This window comes from Lasioglossum baleicum, chromosome 10 (genome assembly GCF_051020765.1).
Source record: "Lasioglossum baleicum chromosome 10, iyLasBale1, whole genome shotgun sequence".
NCBI lineage: Eukaryota > Metazoa > Arthropoda > Insecta > Hymenoptera > Halictidae > Lasioglossum > Lasioglossum baleicum.
This window is the reverse complement of record NC_134938.1, coordinates 13740703-13762376: the sequence shown is the minus strand read 5'-3', so window position 1 is coordinate 13762376 and position 21674 is coordinate 13740703. Positions and strand designations below refer to the sequence as shown.

Sequence of the window (21674 nt, the reverse complement as noted above, 5' to 3'; positions counted from 1 at the left end):
TAACTAATCGAGTATCTTTTTATTCCTCGTTTAAATTTATGCAGAATACAGTACTAATCATACACGAGGTGTATTTATACTTTGTGTTTATACGTTTTGTATTTAATATATTCTCCCGTTTTTTTTTTGTTGTTCTTCACGTCTTTTTGTTGTTTTTTTTTTGTTTAATTACATCACATCAAACGGACACGGTGCTGAGAAGTTTTATTTGATTATGTACACATCATCTTTTACGTTTTTTTAACGGTAAATTGTGCTGAGACGAGACACAGCACACGGTTTTATCGTGTACGTACATACGTACCATACGGAATTTCGGAAGAGAAACCAAAAACGGAAATATTCGGTTTTTTCATTTTGTTGTATCCTCGCGTTACATATTTCATTTGTTATTCAACGAGAGTAGTCTTGGTTATCGATCGGTGCTTAGATCCACCATGAGAAACAACGAATGATAATATTGAACGTGTATAATGCTTTTAGGGGGGGGGGTAGGGTGGGGGGATAGGGGCTCAGGGACGTAAGAAGTGTTTTTATCTCCATCTTGTTTCTCGCTTGTATAGTATACAAGTGTATTGTATATATATATATATATGTATATCTGTATGTCCTGCGCGTACCATTTTTTGTTTCTGAGTTGACTTATCTTACGAATTACGATTATTGGTCGAGTATTCTTATCCGAAGCCTCTGTTATCAGTGTAACATTAATTCGATCGAGTCGTCGTGTCACCTTCACAACAATTTCCCTCTCCCTCTTTTGGATACTTTCGAGGAGGAAATCTGTGTTGAGAGGACCATTGTCACACGTTTCCCTGATACAAAGTACGATCACGGACTCGATACGCACCCGTTCGATCTACGAGGAAAGGCCAGTGTTTGTCCAAAGAGAGATCTAAACGATTACAGTGACGGCGAGCGAAGACGACCGGCATGAATCACCAGAAAATAAAGTTTGATGCACGAAGATTAATCAATTTTAGAAGCATCCTACACGACTTTAGCGGAGACCAGGCCTGGGCGTCTTCGTTCGCGCGAGTTCTATCCAGACATGGGCAAAAATGTTATTTAAATAAAAACTTCGAATCAAGTGGGTTTAAAACCCGCTTGGCTGCTCTTTACTTTAACGGACTCAAAATTTCTGCCTTCCTCCTATAAATTATGATGTCTTTCCGATTATGATGAAGTTTCGATTCTGTAGGATCAGTGGTTCAGGAGTTATGCTTGCTTAAAGTTGAGCAATCTGCAGTGTTTTTGACTGTTTGGTTTGTAGTGACGGTCGCGCGCCGCTTACCGAGTTGGTTGGGATTAGGTCGAAGGGGTGACGGCAAGGACTGGCGGTTCGGCTCGGTAAGCGGCTCGCGATCGTCACTACGAACCAATATGGCGGCGCCCTTACCTGTCAAAAACACTGCAGCTTGCTGAAATTTAAGCAAGCATAACTCCTGAACCATTGATCCTACAGGATCGAAACTTCGATCTACAGTCGCCCCGCGTACAAATCTACTGGATTGCATATCAAATACATCATAATTTATAGGAGAAAGGCAAAAATTTTGAGTCCGGTAAAGTAAAGTTCACCCAGCCACTTTATTCGAAATTTTTACTGAAATAAAATTTTGCCCAACTCTGGTTCTATCGAAAAAATGTTCTCCTAAACGCGACACCATGGTTTCAATGTAAATTCTATCACGCGTTTGGCCCCTCGTCCGCTGCAGAAAGTAAAACGTAAATTCGTGCCGGGCACGCGGCGAACGCGCAAAAAAATCAACCGTGAAAAATCGTATGTATTTGTTTGTTCCTGTGTTGCGCGGCAGGCGATCGCCATCGAAACAAAACAAAAAAGGAAACAAATATTCATTGTAATAAAAACAAAAAACAAAAACGGCCGGCTGTCGAACCTTGTGCACAGTCTTATCGGAGTATGACGCCAACGGAATATTATACTTGAATTGTTTGAAACAGGCTCTTCACCCCCGCCCATTCAACACATCTTTTTTATATGTACAGTTAACTTACTCGTAATGAAACAAGGACCGTTTGCCTCGGGACGCTGAACAGGTGTTCTCAAAATTAAAATGATTCAACCCTTAATGATTTCGTCGCGTTAAAAACCACATTACAATATTTATTAGAGAAAGTCTGGGTTAGGTCTGGCTAGGAGTTTGTGCGGGAAACGAATTAATTGAATTAGTTATAGACTGCGGATCTCTGTATGGAAAATAAAATTTTTGTACATCAATTGCAAGCTATAGGAGCTAAGTAAAAATTGATTTTCTTCATTAATGATTTTTATATGTTCAAGATAGTATATCGGCATTGTTAAACTCCTTTAATCTTTCTCCTGTTTTGAATTACACCTACTCACTTTTGTCATAAATGGATAAAATCCGCAGTCCAGTTATAGAGTCGGTAAGGTAGAGAGTGACATCGAAATGGTAAACATTTTTTTTCCGAGTCGCCAAAAATCCTTCTGGCAATCATCATTTTAGTCAAAAAGGAACCCATTCTTAAAATTTCATGCAATTCTGAGCATGGACGTCTTTGGAAGTTCAGCCATGTTCTCATTATTCGAACAAGATTGTAAATTGAAAGTAAAGGTATGTACTTGAATTCGGTAATTTCTGTCTGCCTTTCGGGCCACTTGTTCAGCGTCTCAACACGTACGAGTAAAATCCGAAAGAGATAATATGAAGAGATATTGAACGAAATAAATACAGGACGGATATGTTTAACTTCAGAGTTAGAGACGTGTTAGATCCTATACGTCCTCTACGACGATAAAATATCTTTTTTCATCTTCCCGATAACGCGCGCTTAAAGCTACATGCTTCAGCATCTAATTCTCTGCACATTTTTTTAATCGATGCAAATGATCTGGTATACGCAGGTGATTCGCATAAATTCGCATTATCGTGACACGTTCTCCTCTCTCCTCTCCCTCGTTCTCTCTTCCCTGACAATCGTATATCTACATATACACGTAGCGTACATCGAGTAAACATTTTTGTGATATCTCCATTACATTACATTTACATACATTAAAGCTGCACCTTGGTGTGTATACGAATACACGGTTAAAGTAAGTATGTACAGTGACGTAGCGACCCTTTCTGGCCGGGCAGGTCCGATTTCTCCTGTCCCGATCCTTGCTGACGTAAATAATTTGTTTCCTTTTTAGTCTTCTGGCTTTCTAGTGTTACTTTTTGGAGACTGTGTTATGTTTTTTTTAAAATTAATATTTCGCAAAATTGTTGTAGAAACGTTCTGATTGAAATAGTTGCGGAGAATTTTTATTTCCTTTAACTGTGGCGTGAAGTATCTTTGGCAAATTTTTCGGCAGCATTCGAATCATTTAGGAGAAATCGGACCTTGGAAAAGAAGCGATTGTTGGTCTTTCTTCTAGGTTTCTCTAGCTGGTCGAAGTTTTGAAGAAGCGAATGGAAGCTTCTTGCGCGGTAATCGGCTTCCATTACGCGTGCGCGTTGAGAATGGAACTTGGTGTTACGGGGACTTTCGAAGTCTCTGCAGCACTGTTTTGAAAATCTCATTGTACAATTCCCCTGCCAATACAGAGCATTAAATAAACACCAAAGGATGCTCCAATAAAATCAGTTCGTACAACTCAATTTTTAACGAGATTTCAAATACATTAATACTTTCTTACACGACACCCTATACATTTCCTTTGATTCTCTTGTAGAGCATGAAAAGACGAATCCAACGAGTACAATGACCATACCATTTCGATCATCCGATCTCGAGATATCCCGGTTTCAAAGAAACAAACCTAATTGTAACACTTCTTCACACACGAATATCTCGAGATTGAATGATCGTAATGGTATGTTCATGGTACTCGTTGAACTCGTCTTTTCAAGCTCTACAAGAATACCCAAGCGAATATATATATGGTGTCGTACAGAAAAGTACAAATTCGAGTTTGGTTACGTTTTCAATAGTCGTTTCTGCACAACGAAAGTCTCCGTAGACTATGGAGAAATGTATGCTCGCAAATACACACTAATTGTAAGAAAAACAGGTACGGATAAAGACAGCGTTCCAATGGCAGAACACTATGATGAATCCTCGCCAACATAGTGTCCCCTCACTCACTAGCACTTCGTCGAGGACAGTATTGTGCTCTAAGTACGTTCATATGTTTCTCTCGCTCGTGCGTGCTCGGTTTTCCACTATTCTCTGTTAATTTTAGGCTACGTGTACGTTTTTGGGAGCCTGGCGAAAAAACTATATTTTCACTATGGTTCTCTTGGTGATAGTTACGCAGTAACATGTAGCTATTCGAGATGCCGAGAACAAGCGGAAATCGACGCCTCTGCGATCAACATTGTTCCTATGAGTTTCAATCTACAGTAGATCTTCTATAAACGCAAAAAGGCCGTACACGATAAACGCAAAACCAAAAGGTCCCCTCCACTGTAATAATATGATCTCAGCTCGGGTATATCGGTGTGAACCACTACTAATGCGACGCGGAGAGTCGCAGTCGTCGGCACAGTTGTAACACCAATATTTAATTTTTCTCTCTTGTATATATATTATAACTTATTTTTTTATGAAACTTTCACCAATATATTTGTGGTGCTTTTCTGATTAAAATAAGACCAAACACGCTATAATTTTAACTGTATTTAGTGGTTTAATTCGCGATGAACGTTTCGGGCGCAAGGAAGGACAGCGTATAGGAAAGAAAGCGCGGTCTCTCTTTACACGCGCTGTCCTTCTCTACGGTCGGCCTTTGAAGCACAAGAAAATGGTGTCTCGTCCACGATAAATGCAAACGAATTCCCCCGAGGCTTTTGCGTTTATAGAGGATTTACTGTACTGGACTCGAATTTGTTAATTCGTGGTAAAAATCAGCTCAAGTGCAGCAGTATAATTACAGCAGGCCATTTTGACAGGTCGAGGGCCATTTCCCGGAGCCAGGGCGTCGCAGCAAAGGCGTCGACTTCGCGGCACATTGGAAACAAAACGCGACTGATCGTTGACGAAAGCGTAAGAAAAAACCGGAAAGCATCTATGTACAAATCCGCAAGCGTTGTGCGAAAATCGGAAGATCATGCTAATCAGCGGGTAGACGTTTCGTCGTCTGATGAGGGACACTGATCGGACACGCGAAGGTACATCGATGAGAAAGCGATCAATTGTCGGTGGCGAGATGAATGGAACGTCAGACGGTGACGATGGAACAGGATCACACGTGACAAAAAACACACGGTTCGTGTCGAAATAAGTCGTGGTTCTGTGGACTTGTTGATCGTATGCTTGACCTTCGACGTTCGCTCGAGCATCGGGAAAATACCGGTATCATTTCGGATCATGCAACACGGCTACTCATGTTACCGCCGTAGCCTAAAATTACATATGTTCTTGAAAAACAGAACGGCCCTCCGGATTTTTCATTCCTCGGACACCACTTGCTGCGCTGTGTCACCGTCCTCGCGGTTTTCACTCGCTTTTTGTTGTTCCTGTTCCTTCTGCGCCCTCGCTTCGGCATCTGGAAAATTGTTTATTCTCGCATGAAAAATTGTACAGTACATGCCGGAACGCTATAGCACACGTTAATTAATCATTCTTCTCGGTTACACCACGATTTACCGGGTTACAGTGCTTCGGACAGCTTGAAACTCGAGCGACGAGAAGTGCAGCTCGATAGAAAATTAGTTATATCTTCTGTTAAATATTTTTGTTTTTCATGAAACAGATACTAGCTCATTGGTGATGTGTTTTTGATTAAAATGATACGTCACACGATACAGTTCGGTTCGTATTAACGCGTGTGATGCACGATAAAGTGGAACCTCTACCATCCGAACCGGATCAGACGATGTTTTTGGAAACGATTGTAGAATGTGTTCCCGTAGGACGTTTTGGACGTTTGAGGGCTTGAATTAAAGGTGAATGATCGTACTTTATGTTAGGGGCGATTTGGTTTAAGAGGAATGAAGAATTAATCGTGTAATTACCTCGAACAGCTTGTTCCTTCCAGATTTTCTTGTTTTCAGCCAGGCAAGGGATCCAGGGCTTTCCAATTTTGAATCTCCTGGCCTCCGGATTCGATCCTGGGAATGATTTATCGGTTAAATTGGTTTGAATTAATGATCGCATTTTATAATACCATTAAACCGTGACAGAGACACTCACCATTGTTGGATTCATCTACGCCCTCTTTAGTGTTCAGCGGTGTGAGAACCGTCTCCAACATGTCGCTGCACACTTGCATGCTGGGTTCGACGATAAACTCGATGAATCCTATTTGCGATTCCGCCACCAGAGTATTGTTACGATCGCACAACGGGGAAAATGGCAATCCTAGTGCACCCTCCTTGTCACCCTGACGGAAGAACTCTTCCAACAGCTGCATGGTCCATCTGCATATCAGACAGAGAAGTGACGTTTTCTACAGGCTCATTTTAAACTAAATTCATACAAAATGATGGCACGTTAAAACAAACGGAGTCGTTCAAATTAAAAATTAAAAAATAATTTTAAAAATAACTGGATTGAGTTCGTGCAAGTTGTTCACAATTTGTAGTACAATGACAGCTGAATAAATAAATTCACTGTATTATTTCCGCCGAGAAAATAATTTGAAAATGTAAACAATTGTAGACTAGAAAATGTGAAATCGTTCATTTGAGTGCTGTTTATTGTTTGAACAATTTTGAAGGTTTAAGAAATTGATTATAATGTTTTACCTGTGATGAAGGTCCCATCGTTTGGCCGGATGTGAAATATCGCAACAATGGAGGACAAGGCTGACTGCTTTGCTTTTGTCGACGCTAGGTTCCGCCAGGCTTAGAATATTCTTCATATTCTTCAATTGTTGGAAATGAAAACTCATGTCAGTTGCAAGGACCATGTCGATGACGAGCGAACGGAATTCCCTGAACTCCTCCCTCGACAAATTTTGCAGTATGTTGCATTCGTCCTCCTTCAATATCCTGGAAAATGTCGAGTCGGTTGTACACGACACCGTTGAATTTTCAGTTGCAAGATTTTTATTTTTTCCCCATCACTTTAGTCGGTGGAAAATCATAATACAGACAATTCTAAATATTTTTAATTTTTTATCGAACATACGAGATACTATGCTTCATTATACCATAATATACTATACCATACCATACTTTGCTACATTATACTGTACTTTGCTGTGCTTTACTATACTTTACTGTGCTATGCTTTACTATACCATACTTTACTATACTTTACTGTGCTATGCTTTACTATACCATACTTTACTATACTTTACTGTGCTATGCTTTACTATACCATACTTTACTATACTTTACTGTGCTATGCTTTACTATACCATACTTTACTATACTTTACTATATTTTACTATATTTTACTATACTTACTATACTTACTATACTTACTATACTTACTATACTTACTATACTTTACTATACATTACTACATTTTACTATACTTTACTATAATTCACTATACTTTACGTTACTACACTTTATTTTACTATAGTTTACTTTACTATACTTTATTTTACTATACTTTACAATACTACACTCTACTATATTATACCTTTATATACTATACTTTGCTACAATTTACTAGACTATATTATACTTTTACTATACTTTACTATACTTTACTATACTTTACTATATTTTACTATACTTTACTATACTTTACAATACTATACTCTACTATACTATACCTTTCTATACTATACTTTGCTACAATTTACTATACTGTAGTATACTTTCAACAAATATGTTATACATATACTATTGAATACAACATTAATAGTGAACATTGAATCGTGAAACTCGAAAGAAAATAGGCCATGCCTACGCTAGGACAGCCAATAACCAGCATCGAAATCAAATCACGGCAACGCGACAGCGGCTGTCAACGGGATTAATGCGAGATTGAAGAGTCGGTTAATTTTCCAATGGAAACAGGGTCAGTAATGTACAATTAGCAGCGGGCAAATCGAAAGGAAAATGGCCGGCAGGGAAATTGTAGGCCTTTTCGACGTTGTTCGCACGTACCGGAAACTTGCGGAGATGTGGTGATTTTCCAGCACAGCCCTGTCATTGTATAGAAGCGCCGTATCGCTGCCGGACATTACGTGGAAATTGTTTGTGGTCCCAGTGTGCTCGTAATCGTGAATAAGCGCCGCCACCAGGGTCGCGAAAATCTCCAAGTCGGTCAGCCAATTCTGCGAACGAACGTATCTCAATACACTGTGCATAATTCGAGAGAGAAAGAGCGAGACAGAGAGAGAAGCGATGATTTTGAACAAGAGCACACGGTACATAGTGATAACGGAGAGACACAAAACACCCGGGGATTAACTAAAACTTATTTCTCAGCTTCTGATCCCCGGAGGGGTTTCGCACGATCTCGCGAAACGTTTCGCGCGAAATCGAGAATGGTTGCGGTGGTCGCGGAACTTTTAAGCGAAAAAGTTATCACGACTCTTCTTTTTTTGAACGCGCTGAAAGATCGCGCGCGACGGAATGTCGATGGAGGAAAGGATTTTTCGAGTTTGAACGGAGTTCGTGAATTAGAGGATTAATCGAGAGGTTTGCTTGATTGGTTTACTCTCTAATTCTCCGAGCGATGGAGCTCCGAGATTTATACCAGGAATCTCAAAAATATATTTCCTTGAAAGAGAAGATTCCTCAGATGATTTGAAGCAACATTTTCCTTTACGAAAATGCTCTCCGTGGCTTCGTTAAGGAGTTATCGACGAGCTAACACGGACAAATTAGGGCGTGGCTAGTGGAGGGACTCCGCCTCGGCGCTGAACGGCGCGTTGCCGTTGGCCGAGAGGTGGGGCCTGTCACCGAGACGGAGTCTTTCGCGTTTTTCGCGAATAACTTTTGAACGGAGCCACGAAGAACATTTTCGTAAATGAAAAAGTTGCTTGGAGTCACCTCAGGAATCTCTTCTATGAAGGAGATATATTTTTGGGGCCCCTATATCAATGATGGCATAATTTTGTTTGACAGCTTACCATGAGACCTGTTTGACACAAGATGTAGTGCATCGTTTGTGCGACGTCCGCAGCATGGAGATTATTGTGATAAGGGTTCCGATGCCTGCAATAACCCTCCTCGACTCTTCCCAGAAAGCACTCCAACACTGCAGGAGGTACTTTGAATTTGTGGATCATGCCGTATCGATTCAGTAGATCGTAGCCGAGATACTTCACTGGAGCTCCCATTGCAGCTTCGCTTAGGGAGAACACGTCGAAGGACCAGTCGTCCAGAGTCTTAAACAAATAAATTCAAGTTAAGTTAACAAACAAGTTAATTCAATCTTTGCTGGAATACATTTAGCGTTTCCAAACGACTTAACATGACTATAGCTATGAAATAACTCTGGAGTGCTTTGGAAGAAGCCCAAGATTACAGAGGTTCAAGGGTTCACAGTATAGTTGCGAAGTTCTCGAGGATTCATTATGTCTAAGTACACCGATGGGGACCGAGGTTACAAGTGTTTCAATCTCTTGAGATCCATAACTTCCTCAAATCTCTCGGGACGTTGAGGATCAAGAACCTCCTGATCCCATTAGGTCCGCTAGGACTACTCCGAGTTTCGTAATTTTCCATTTTCAACATGCTACGTCAGCCCTCCAAGGTTGTCGATACTATTTTATACGACACCCTGTATATCCGCTGGGATATTCTTGTAGAGTGTCAAAAGACGAATCCGACGAGTATAATGACCGTACTGTTCCGATCATTTAATCTCGAGATATTCGTATTTGAAAAGAACAAACCTAATCCAAAAGATCTTTCAGATACGGGTGTCTCGAGATTCAATGATCGAAATGGTATGTTCATGGTACTCGTTGGACTCGTCTTTTCATGCTCTACACGAATATCCAAGAACATCTATAGGGAGTACTACAAAAAAAGTATCGACCACCGAGTAAATTGTTGAATGAAGATTCTGCTGTGTTCTACCTTAAGTACTTTGACCACTTCCTGCGGGAACTGCATCATCGCAGTGTTGGTGACCCGTCTGTAGATCCGATCGACGAAGATCCCAGCCCTGATGGCGTGCGCCACCGAACGGAACTTAGGCTTCTCATCAGCCTTCCGTCTGGTGGTCGCAAGTTGCCTAGTGAATGTCGATGCCAGCCATTCCCGTACTTCCGGCGGTACAGCATCCGGTTGAACCTCGGACAGTTCATCGTCTTCGTCGGCCAACCTCCTATGAAAAATCGTTCGCTCGTTATTTATCTGTTCATCGAATAAAACACCGACGCGCGAACAGTCCAATCACGATCAACATTCCTACCTTCGAAAGCTACGCTTTTAAAAGAACAGAGTCGGGTTACTTCCGCTAAGCATTCGTCACCCTTCCGTCTCAAAATCTCATAATCGAGCACAACAGAAAATACACGCATCATGGATCCCTAGGGGCTACGTACTACCCTTGTCTTTCGAAATGAGGATCGAACGGTGAGTGAAACAGCGAGATCCGATTTTTAAAAGTCGTTTCATTCTTTAATTCAAGTATTTGAACAATCCCATTCTCCAGAAATTGCCAACATTTCGACTACGATAACATCGTGAACAAATATACCACGAAAATCAGTTTGGTCTCATTTTAAAGCTTGAAACCTCTATTTTCTCCACCCATCGCTCATTTTTGTTTAAGATATTTTCTCAATACACAGCGACTGGAAAACTGTAGACCCCTTTTTGGTCGAAAATGTTACGGATTGAAACGCCTGCAAAACCATTGAAAAATTTTTCTCGTTACTGAAACCACCGCGGATTTCAAGACCGAATCTTCTCCTTTACGACGACCCCTTAAAAATTGACATACGATTTTTCCTAGTCGATTTATCGACCTTCGAGTGAAGGCCTCATACGACCACGAACTTGTCCCTCATTTTTGTACTATAAAACAGCGGGAAATAATCGTAGAGCAATTTGTTTGGACTCGTTGGAAAGGGGAAGCTTCGATTTTCAAATTCGCTGTGGATCCATTTCCAAAATAAATTTATCAAAGATTTCACAGGCGTTTCAATTTGTGACATTTTGGACCCAAAAGGCGCCTTCAGTTTTCCCGTCTTTGTGTCTGGAAGAAATAACGTAGATAAAAATGATCGATGGGTGGTGAAAGTAGAGGCTTCGAGCTTTGAAATGAGACCAAATTTATCGCCGTTCTATGTTTATTAACGAAGTTATCGTAGGTCAAATATTGACAATTTCCCGAGAATCGAACTGTTCAAACACTGCTCGGTCTCGCTGTGCATGATCGCCGATGGGAGTCCTGTGTGCAAACTGTCAACGGTAAAATATAATTTATTTCTCTTTGATGAAGAGTTTGGACACTCCGTCGCAGACAGGTTAGCGAAAGGTAGAATTTTTATACGCGATCGTCTCGTTGCTTTTTCTTCAATCTCGTTGGGACTTTGCTTTTTACTGTTTTTCTCGTTGGTTGGAGTTGATCTTTATGGCTCGTAATCCATTTGCGGAATTGCGCGGCTGTTCCCCGCGACTTGTTGTACGCGAGAAAAATTGATTGGCTTTTTTTCTGTGACTTGTTGTACACGAGAAAAAATTGATTGGTTTCGATTGGCATTAAAGGATCAGTCGGAGGATTCCGCGTCCGTCATACTAGCAAGATTATATTCTAATCGTGTAGACAGGTTCAACGTGTTTTCGTGAGTGTTGTGATATTTTTTCGTGTACAGTGAAACGTGTGGTCTTAATGTGTTCGATGCAGTGAAGAGCATGGTGCTGAAGCGATGCAGATAGACACACTACGTTCGATAGTGAAAGAATACAGAATACTATAGACAGGGTGTCCCAAAAATGTTCTACTTGAAGACAGCGATTACTGAGAGTATTTGAAGCAACTTTTTCCTTTGCGAGAATGTTCTCCGTCGCTCCTTTCAGGAGTTATTCGCGAAAAACATGGACCAATTAGGGCGTGGCTAGTGGAGAGACTCCGCCTCGGTGCTGAGTGGCGCGTTGGCCGAGAGGCGGGACCTGTCGCTAAGGCGGAGTCACTAGCCACGCCCTAATTCGTCCGTGTTTTTCGTGAATAACTCCTGAACGGAGCGACGGAGAACATTTTCGCAAAGGAAAAAGTTGCTTCAATTAACCTTAGGCATCACCTCTTTCAAGAAACTACATTTTTGGGACACCCAAATGAGTAATGCAACTAAAAGTTTGTTATACTAGATGAAATTTTTACCGTGAATGAATAAGTATGAATGTGAGTGAATGTTTACAGGAGGATCATTAGTTCACGCATCGATTGCAATCTGATCTCGGTATTAATGTTCATTTTCTCGTAATAATAGACAGGTTTTCTTCAATGTCAAGATTGGCATAGTGGGGGCCATGGGAGATTGTACACATTTATGTTGGTCGTATTATTTCAATGCGTTTGGATTCTAAAGTGCGAGTTATGGGGTTCATGGGGTCCGTCGTGGAATTATCAAACAGTTGTGGACTACACAAATTGAACGCTGGGCACAGAGAAAGTATAGTCGATGTTTAATCCTAATATTTATGACAGTACTTTTACTGTTCAATCAGTTTTTTGTTAATTTTAATCACGCGTTTCACAGAGGGAAGTGACCAAAGGCGAAATAGAGCCATTTCCATGAGAATGTTTAAAAATGTCTCACAGTCGATTTTCAAAATGGCACAGCTCAATGGCGTTCCGCATTTGGCTACTTCCTCGAACCTTTTCGAAGGTATTGGATCCAGAAAGATTATTCCTCCCTCCCAGATGTCCAAATTAGGTTAGAAAATCGATACGGGATATTGGTTAGCTTCTTTTCAGACTTCAAGGTTGACCCAGAGAAAAGGAGACAGCCACGAGAGAAATCTGCGACGTCATATATGTACAGATCACTATAGCGCCGGATAATAGATATTACACTATCGACCTAGATGTATAGCGAAGCTACCATCTCTGGATCCAGCGTTTCATTTTTTTGAGTGGCGATTTCAATTACTTTTGCATCCAATTGGCACGAAATTGTAAAGTCGGAATCAATGGGACTCCACTCGACAATAAACGAGGTCGGTGAATTCATTTTTCTCCTTGCTACGGCCATTGTGATTGGTTCAAGCAACATTAACCCATCCAAAAACAGTAGTTGCACACCACATCTTTCGATTGTTCAAGTGGAATGTATCTACATGCGTGTGTGTGTGTGTGTGTGTTAATAAACAATCATGAAAACGATAGAAACAATTGGATAGGTGGTCAGTAACAACGATATAACATGTACTTACTGTATCGTCGAGATATTTGTATATGTATCTTTGCGGAAAGTTTCGAATAGATACGCGGAATTATGTTTGTTTTGTGGTGATTAATGTTCCATGCGGTACACGATGTGAATTGTAAATTCGTTTTAGTAAGCAACGCGAGACTGTAAACACGCGAGCTAGGCGAATTTCGTTTATTGACTTCGCGTGGACTATGGTGGCTCGTGTGGTCAATGGATCATGCTAACCTCTTCACTGGGTGACCGTAAATTATGAATATTTATGAAAATGTAAACGAGTAGAACAAGTAGTATTAGAATATCTTTCTTCATTTTGACAATGTAAAGAATTTTTTGAATTTCTTTTTCGTAAACGTTGTTTCTTGTGGTATGTTCAAGGTCATTGATGTTTTTTTAAAATAACTACTACACAGAATATGTTCTGTGACGTGATCTTCAAATGACCTTGAGCTACGAAGATGAAGGTCAACCTTAAAGTAAATGGGAGACACGTAGTGTTAGAATATCTTCCTTAATTTTGATAAAGTAAATATTTTTTAAAATTCGTTTTCTTTAAAATGTCGTTTCTCGTAGTTTGCAAGGTCACCGACGTTTTTTATTGGAAATAATAACCTTCAATTCCGCAGACGAAGGTCAACCTTAAACTTCGTTTTAAGGAGAGTTAGCAGACTTTGCTAACACCTGTAAATGCGAGACAACCTGTATGACACTGCTGCGAGTGAAGCAAAAATGCGTTGAACAATTTCAAGAAAACAATTTTTCACAGGAAAATTGAGACAGAGTACAAATTCAATTATCTTCTCGGACTGAACCCGTGCAGCTGCGGCTCAAGTAATTCCGTTAAGCGATTGTTGTTAAAAACATGATCACGATATGGACCACCAAAGAAAAAAGAATCTGAGAAAATTCAATCCCCGAATCGATGTGGAAAGACCAGTGTGTTAAACCTCTATGCCGGTCGATCAGACTCGTAATCATTTCAGCGGCGACGGTTTTATCTAATAAATCAAGCAAGCGGCTTTTGCGCAAACCGTCGAAAAATCCAATTGTCGGATCGTTCAGGAAAAACAGTCTCGCGTTGCGCCGAGCCGTGAATTCAAAACGCGATCTCGTTCGTGAGCAAACAAAAGGTTGCTGCCAAAACGAAAAAAAACACCCCAAAGAAGAACGAATACAGGGTGTCTCAAAATTCCTTCAACATCCGGAAACGGGAGGTTCCCGAGATCATTTGAAGCAACATTATCCTTTGCGAAAATGGCGTCCGCGGCTTTGTTCAGGAGTTATTAACAAAAAACACCGGCGGAGTTAACGAGACCCGACATCTTCTATCGTTTTTCGTTAATATCTCGTAAACGAAGGCACGGAGATATATTTTCGTGAAGAAAAAAGTTGCTTCTAATGACAGCAGGAATTTTTTAAGATTTCAACAATTGAGCACCTTGGGGCGAAAATCAAGGTCAGATTTTGAAAAATTAATTTTTTCTCGTTGCTGTCCTATCAGAGCGCGACCTAGACGCGTGTTGGCACAGGCGTGTTTTTCGTTAATAACTCCTAAGGGAAGGGGTGATTCCCTGCGTGATTTGCAGTAACTTTTTCCTTTGCGAAAATGCTGTCCGCGACTCCGCTAAGAAGATATTAACGAAAAACACCGACCAATCAGAGCGGGGTGGGCGGAGTCTGGCCAATGCCAATGGCCCATGTTTTTCGTTCACAACTCCTCAACAAAGCCGCGGACGCCATTTCTGCAAAGGAGAGAGTTGCTTCAAATGATCTCGGGAATCCCCCATTCCCGGATGTTGGAGGAATTTCGAAGACACCTTGTAAGTATATGAATAGGAGAGACAGTGTCGTAGCGATGGGAACACGGTTCGCGAGAACGTGAACGACATTTGCAATGGTATTTATTCAAACAATTTGAACGAACCTACGGCGCACACCCTGACGGCAGGTAGCAGCAGACTCGGCCCGCTCGGCGTCTCTATAATCCGAAACATCAAGAAAAAGGTGTGTCACATTAACGATAGTACACATCGACAGTGCTGTATCTAAAGCAAGAGAGAGAGAGAGAGAGAGAGAGAGATAGATAGAGATAGATAGATAGAGAGAAAGAGAGAGAGATAGAGGTCTGCCCGCGTGTCAAAAATGCTCGAGAAAGTGTTCTCTAGAGAAGAGAAACGTGTTTGTCCGAGGGTATTACACGTGTTCTCTGTTTTCATTCGTTATTTGTTTTGCTTGATTTTCTCTTTTTTTCCGTACGTGTCGCCCGGCTTCACACGTCGTGTTTTCAAGGTCGAGGCTCGAGGATGTTATTATTATTATTATTGTTATTGTTACGGCGATGCTCAAGCGTTCCATGTAAACACCTCGTTCCGAAACAATGCAACTTGTTCGGCGTACACAACCCTAGACGCATGCAGTTGTTGTCGTTTCTTTTTTTGTTTGTTTGTTTGTATAGACGCAGGAAACACAAATAGAGGGACAGTCGACGATCAAGAAGTTATGGCATTCAGCTGGCAAACAGGCAGTCATCCAAGAATGGAGGCAGGTTACACCTAGAATGATCTAAAAAGAGGCTAAGAAGAGGATTTGACAGGCCAGGCAGGTCAAGAGAGTCGTCATGCTGTGTCGGATGTGTTCTGGCGCACTCTAATCGTCCATTTTCTCGTGTTTCTATATATATATATATCATGGAATATTTCGTTCAAGCTCTCGAGGTTCGTTCAACGGTTGAACTTGTACAGAAAAAGTTCACGAACACGCGTCGACTGTGTTTCATTCGTCTTTTGTTGCGGATCATTATGGTTCTGTAATTGTCGCTGTCGCATACTCTTGCCTGCGGTCTTGGAGTCGTTACGATCGTGCACTAGAACCATGTGCGAAATTACGGTACTGGGGGGGGGGGGGAGGCAAAAATCTCGAAGTTCACTATACAGAGTTGTGGCGAACGATCGATATACAGCGTGTACACTACAAGACGTGTTAATTCCTGTGCAATTGGGTCTCTACGACTACACATATCGGTATAACGCTAGAAACTACGGTATTGACAAGAAGAAAACGTATTGTTCCGAAGAATTTTCCGTTCACGACCTTCGGCGGGCGTCCACTTTCGGAGAGCGATAATGTACGGAATTATTTTCGCGTGTAATTTTCACGGACGCTAACGACGCAACTCGACCAATCGTGTTTTAGGTCTCTGAAGTATAATCGAGTTTAATGGAAACCGAATATTCGCGATTCGGTCCGTTGTACATTTTCATAGCTCACCGCACCCGCGTCTCATTATAGTAATTGTTTAATTATATCGTTAAACGAGCACTCGATAATTTACGTTAACGAGCCACGCAAAAATAAATCATACACAACAGTTCAAGGATACTTTTTTACACGACACCCTGTATATCGGCTTCGATATTTTTATAGATATTTTTATAGAGCGTCGAAAGCCGAATCCAACGAGTACAATCACCGTACTGTTCCGATCACTCGATCTCGAGATATCCGTATCCGAGAAGGACAAACCTAATCCAAAACCTCACCGTTCGGACACGAATATCTCCGGATTGAGTGATCGCAATGGTACGTTCATGGTAGTCGTTGAACTCGTCTTTCCAAGCCCTACAAGGATATCCAAGAGAATCTATAGGGTGTCGCGCAAGAAAAATATAATTGTTACACGAATACGAATGTTGCGTTGAGAAAGTTCCGATTTTCGCTCTCCGCTCCGGCCGCACCAAAAGTCTTTCAATTCGTCGAACCAGTTCGCAACCCTCAAACTGTTATCCGGCGACCACGGAAGAAGGTTCGACTCCTCGGTGTGCAATGATCTAGCAAACGACGCATGATCCTGACAGAGACGATGATCACGAGAGAGAAAGAGAGAGAGACAGAGACAGAGCGAGAGATGTATTCGACAGAAACAAAGGGTTGGAGAGAGAATTATACTTGTGTGTGTGGGATGACGAATCGGAGAGCGACAGATGTCGGGGTGGGCGGGTTTGATATTGAGGGGTGGTGATGGTGGGGGGGGGGTGAGAACAGTCGCGTAAGGTCGGAAATCATGAATGTTTCGCAACCTTGCCCATACGGGGGTGCGAAGCTTCCGTTTCTGGGTTACCACCGCATGGCCCTGTGGTCCGTCCGAGTCCAAGGTGCTCCCAAGGGATGATGATGACAGGCCCGCACCCCTACGCGATGACCGAGAGCACTCAACCCCGCCTGAATTCACCCTGCGGTACTGCTTGTTAGTGCACGTGTCAAGTAGAGAACAGAACAGTAGATCATTACAGTTTTTTTTTTTCTTTATATCATTATCATTATCATTTCGGAACACATCACGTGGTACATTCTCTCAGGGCCGCGCTGGTCGCATCGAGGTCTCCTTCAACCCTGTCTTCGGGGGAATCAGGTTCAAAAAAGAAAGGTTAGCACACGTATTCGCTACTGGAAAAAAATAATGTTTCTAGGAACCCTAGACACACAGCTTACTTTCACTAAGATTGTTTCTGATTAATTGGCTATCGGAGACACACGTCGGAATTATAGGCGAGAGTGGATGCACCGCTGCATTTCGCCTGGAAAGTCGGAAGAACGTGCCGGCGACATACGTTTATGTGTGCTACGTATAAACAAAGTATTTCAGAGCATTTTTAAATCAGTATAGGCGTGGTATTTGTTGCTATGGCGGTTGGTCGTGGCTATGGACAAGTGATATATGCAGGCTCTCGTTAAATTGTTGCAGAATAAATAATAGCGAATTAATACAGGACAGGTGGCAAATGGCTTAGATTACTGTCGACATTGGACTTCCTACTTAATTTTATATAATCATATTTTAAATAATTGTCAGTGTTAGAATTGGCACAAATTGTGATTAAATGATTATTACAAACATTAGGAGACTCGGTACCTAAGTATAATTAAATAATTGTCAGAATTAGAATTGGTACAGACCGTAAAATTTTATATCGAAAATATAATCTTATTTTATATAGAAAATACAATTTTATTTAATATAGAAAATAGAATTAAATTATTGTCAGAATTTGAGCTGGCACAGATTCTGATTAAATCATTTTCAGAGTTGTGCCGGTCGTAAAATATTTCAGGAGAACGTGTGTTTGTTGAATACAGTAATAAATTTGTGAAGACCGAATATGGCAGAAGACTATGGTTGTTCGGGGGAGTACAAGAACGTTCTTTGCATGCAGTGGTTTTATCAGTTAACTTCGGCGTGTGTTCTGATCCGTGGAGAATTGAAAATCGATATATTGTCACTCTCGCTTCGTCAATTTTCACGAAAACTGTGAGAAAACTTGCAAGAGAGTTGTATCGTAAAACGAAGGCAGTGGAGTGTGTTCAACTTCTATTTCGTCGCTTTGAGAAAACAATTCTCGTAATGTAAACCGACGTTTGTACGTGAGAAACGTTGCAAGAAAATTCTATTGTAAAATGGAAGCAGTGGAACATATTAATCTTGAGAGAAGAGATCTCTTGTTGTAAGAACTCGTAAGAAAAATTGTATTATAATATGTAAGCAGTAGAATATATTGACCTCGTAAGAAAATAATTTCTCGTTGCAAAACTTGCGACGAAAGTTGTATTGTAAAATGGAAGCAGTAGAATATATTGACACCGCGTAAGAAAATAATTTTTCGTTGCAAAAGAATAATGTTGGTACGTAGGAAAACTTGCAAGAGTAACATATACAATATTATAGTATTACTATATATTTAATAAATAATTACTAATAAATAATACAGTAATAATATAATAATAAAACTTGTGTTATTAGCAAAAATCAAAAGATTAATTCGACATCAAGAATGAAAAATGTCAAGGATATAAATCGTAAGTGTACATATCTACTGTAAAAGAAATACTGTTTTTACATGAGAGAACTAGCAGGGGAGTTATATTACAAAACGGAGGCATTCGAATGTACAAACTTGATCATGTAACAAAATAATTTAGTGTAGCACAAGAATGAATGTTTCCACGTAGGAGAACTTGCAGTCGTATTGGAAAACGAAAACAGCGAACAAGTGTAATCAGTCTTTCATCGTTTTGGAAAAGAATAATTTTGTATTGTGGAAAGAGTTCGATATAACGTTAATATGATACGTTTTGACAGATAATTGCATTTCATCACGAAATAGAATGATCGTGAATTGTATCGTGGAGAAATACGTCCGCGCACGCTCGTCGACTGACAAGCTAAATTTCCACGAAATATTTATCTGAACAATAATGCACGATGCTCGTGGTTTATAGAGGCGAATGTTATTGACAAAATCGAAGCGTAATCGAGACGAAAAAAAAACGAAAAAAAAAACTGAATTGCCTCCTGTGAGGATTGAACTCACGACCCCTGGTTTACGAGACCAGTGCTCTACCACTGAGCTAAAGAGGCGCTCTTGAGGTACGTACGGTTCGAATTCGAGGTCATAATGAACGAGGAGATCAACCTCGCAACGATCCCTATAAACACTATTTTCGAGGCAGTTCACACGACAAATTTGATTTCGCCAAATTAACGATTCGTAGGCCTCGTATGAAAATTGCCCAAGTCCAAGAAAAGTAAATTTTACAGGAGAGGTGAACAAAAACAATTTAACCCCCGAACGACGGACCGTTTTCGCAATTTTACAATTGAGCTTCTTAAGACCATTCTCGGACTTGGGCAATTTTCATACGACGCCGACGATTTTTTCAAATGCAATTCGAAGATTTTCGTGTCTGTTCGCGTTCCCAAGAGTCGTGAGCCCTACAGAAATTGCTTATTAGTATAAAACCTGGCTATCGATTAATTACTAAAACAACGACAATCACACAGCAATATTTTTAACAATATCTCTAAAAGTTATTCGTACATCTTAACGTGTGGATTATATACGGTAAGAAGGGTTTTAATCTTTCGTTTTAGCTGTGGAAATGTTTAATAAATATTTCATGTAGTAATAATGGCTAATTAATATGCATATATAGATACGTATAATAGTGGGTTTGGAATTTGTTGAATGGGGGGATTGCATATCCTATAATATTAAAACATATTTCATCGGCTCTCTGTGACTGGCTATAATAGAAACAACTGAGAGAACGTTATTTAATCGACCGTCAACAGTTATGTTAATTAATGTTGCGGGAAGAACTTACTTGGTTTCATCGAGAAAGACTGCTTCGAGCACGCGTGCTGCGTAGTGCAAGTTTCGTTGGAGCAATTCCGCCGATATTTCGCCATGCTGAAGCTGCCTCAGTAAGCATCGCAATCTGAAATAATAATTATTACATATTCGATTAATAATCGTGTAGCAGTTTCAACAATAACGAAGAGAATTGCATAAAAATTGTACCGCGTTATCTTGGAACATAGTCGAACATTTATAGAAACTTGTAAAACGCTTATACCACGTTAAATATTCTGTATTTTATTAATTGGCTAATATATACTCAGCTCTGAATGTAAAACATTTTTATTTTGCCCAAAGATTCCCAGTCTGATACAGTATACAGTGACTCCCATTAATATTCAGACGCTCTAAAAAACGCGATAATCTTTTTAATATTGTACTATACGATTCAAACTTTTTTCGGAAGCTAGAGCACTTAGTTCACTACAGGATGTGAAAAGAAATTTTTTCGAAAATTGCAATTGGTCGGATTGTAAAGAACAATAGAGTACAATTGTAGAGAAAATACGAAAAGATCCATTTTACAACTTTTTTATGTGGACCTATATTGAAAATTTAAAAAATACGTTTTGTAGATCTGTTTCAATTAAACATATCCTGAAAATTTCGTCAAAATCGGTCGACGTTGCAATGAGCTACAAGCGTTTAAAGATGGTAAAAATTGCAGATTTTCACGATTTTCGGCCTATAACAGCAGTAAATCGAAGAATTCTTACATCTTTCAATGACTGTCATTTTTTCCCCGCATCAACCGTTTTCGATGAAACTTTCACAATGCGTATAACCCACACAGATCTACAAAACATATTTTTTAAAATTTCAATATAGGCCCGCATAAAAAAGTTGTAAAATGCAACATTTAATATTTCCTCTACAATTCCGGTTAAATGCAATTTTTGAAAAAATTTCTTTTCACATCCTGTAGTAAACTAATTGCTCTAGCTTTCCAAAAAAGTTCAAATCGCATAGTCCAATATTTGAAAAGTTACGGTGTTTTTAAGAGTGTCCGAATATTAGTGGGAGTCACTGTATCTCCGTAACTGTCGCACAGTAACAGTTATAGTGGAGGTGCTACATTTCTTTGTTTTGTGCGGAACGTAGAGAAGGACAGCGATTGAGAACGAAGGAGAAATTGAGGTTCGCCCCCCCTGCTTCTCTTTCTGTCCCATTCGCCGACCCTTTTCATCCCTTATTACACGAGTAAAATTATGGTC

The 21674-nt window shown here is 40.3% G+C and overlaps 1 protein-coding gene and 1 non-coding gene across 14 annotated transcripts in view; both read right to left on the bottom strand.

Moving 5' to 3' along the window:
* The window catches only part of LOC143213100 (dual specificity calcium/calmodulin-dependent 3',5'-cyclic nucleotide phosphodiesterase 1-like), a 192907-nt gene continuing 171233 nt past the window's right edge, over positions 1 to 21674 (bottom strand). For 9 of the 13 annotated variants that reach the window (XM_076432658.1, XM_076432659.1, XM_076432653.1 and 6 more), the window contains 10 exons: positions 20426 to 20539; positions 17344 to 17496; positions 15192 to 15245; positions 9966 to 10215; positions 9011 to 9268; positions 8040 to 8209; positions 6720 to 6965; positions 6166 to 6392; positions 5988 to 6083; positions 1 to 5518 (listed from right to left, as the gene is read on the bottom strand). In XM_076432658.1, coding sequence (XP_076288773.1) covers positions 5421 to 5518; positions 5988 to 6083; positions 6166 to 6392; positions 6720 to 6965; positions 8040 to 8209; positions 9011 to 9268; positions 9966 to 10215; positions 15192 to 15245; positions 17344 to 17496; positions 20426 to 20539 — 1666 coding nt within the window. In that variant the 3' untranslated portion in view covers positions 1 to 5420. The remainder of the gene's footprint in view (positions 5519 to 5987; positions 6084 to 6165; positions 6393 to 6719; positions 6966 to 8039; positions 8210 to 9010; positions 9269 to 9965; positions 10216 to 15191; positions 15246 to 17343; positions 17497 to 20425; positions 20540 to 21674) is intronic. The other 4 variants (XM_076432652.1, XM_076432655.1, XM_076432657.1 and 1 more) reach the window with 3 other exon arrangements.
* Positions 19608 to 19679, bottom strand: Trnat-cgu (transfer RNA threonine (anticodon CGU)). The gene has a single exon. It is a non-coding gene; the product is annotated as a tRNA-Thr (tRNA).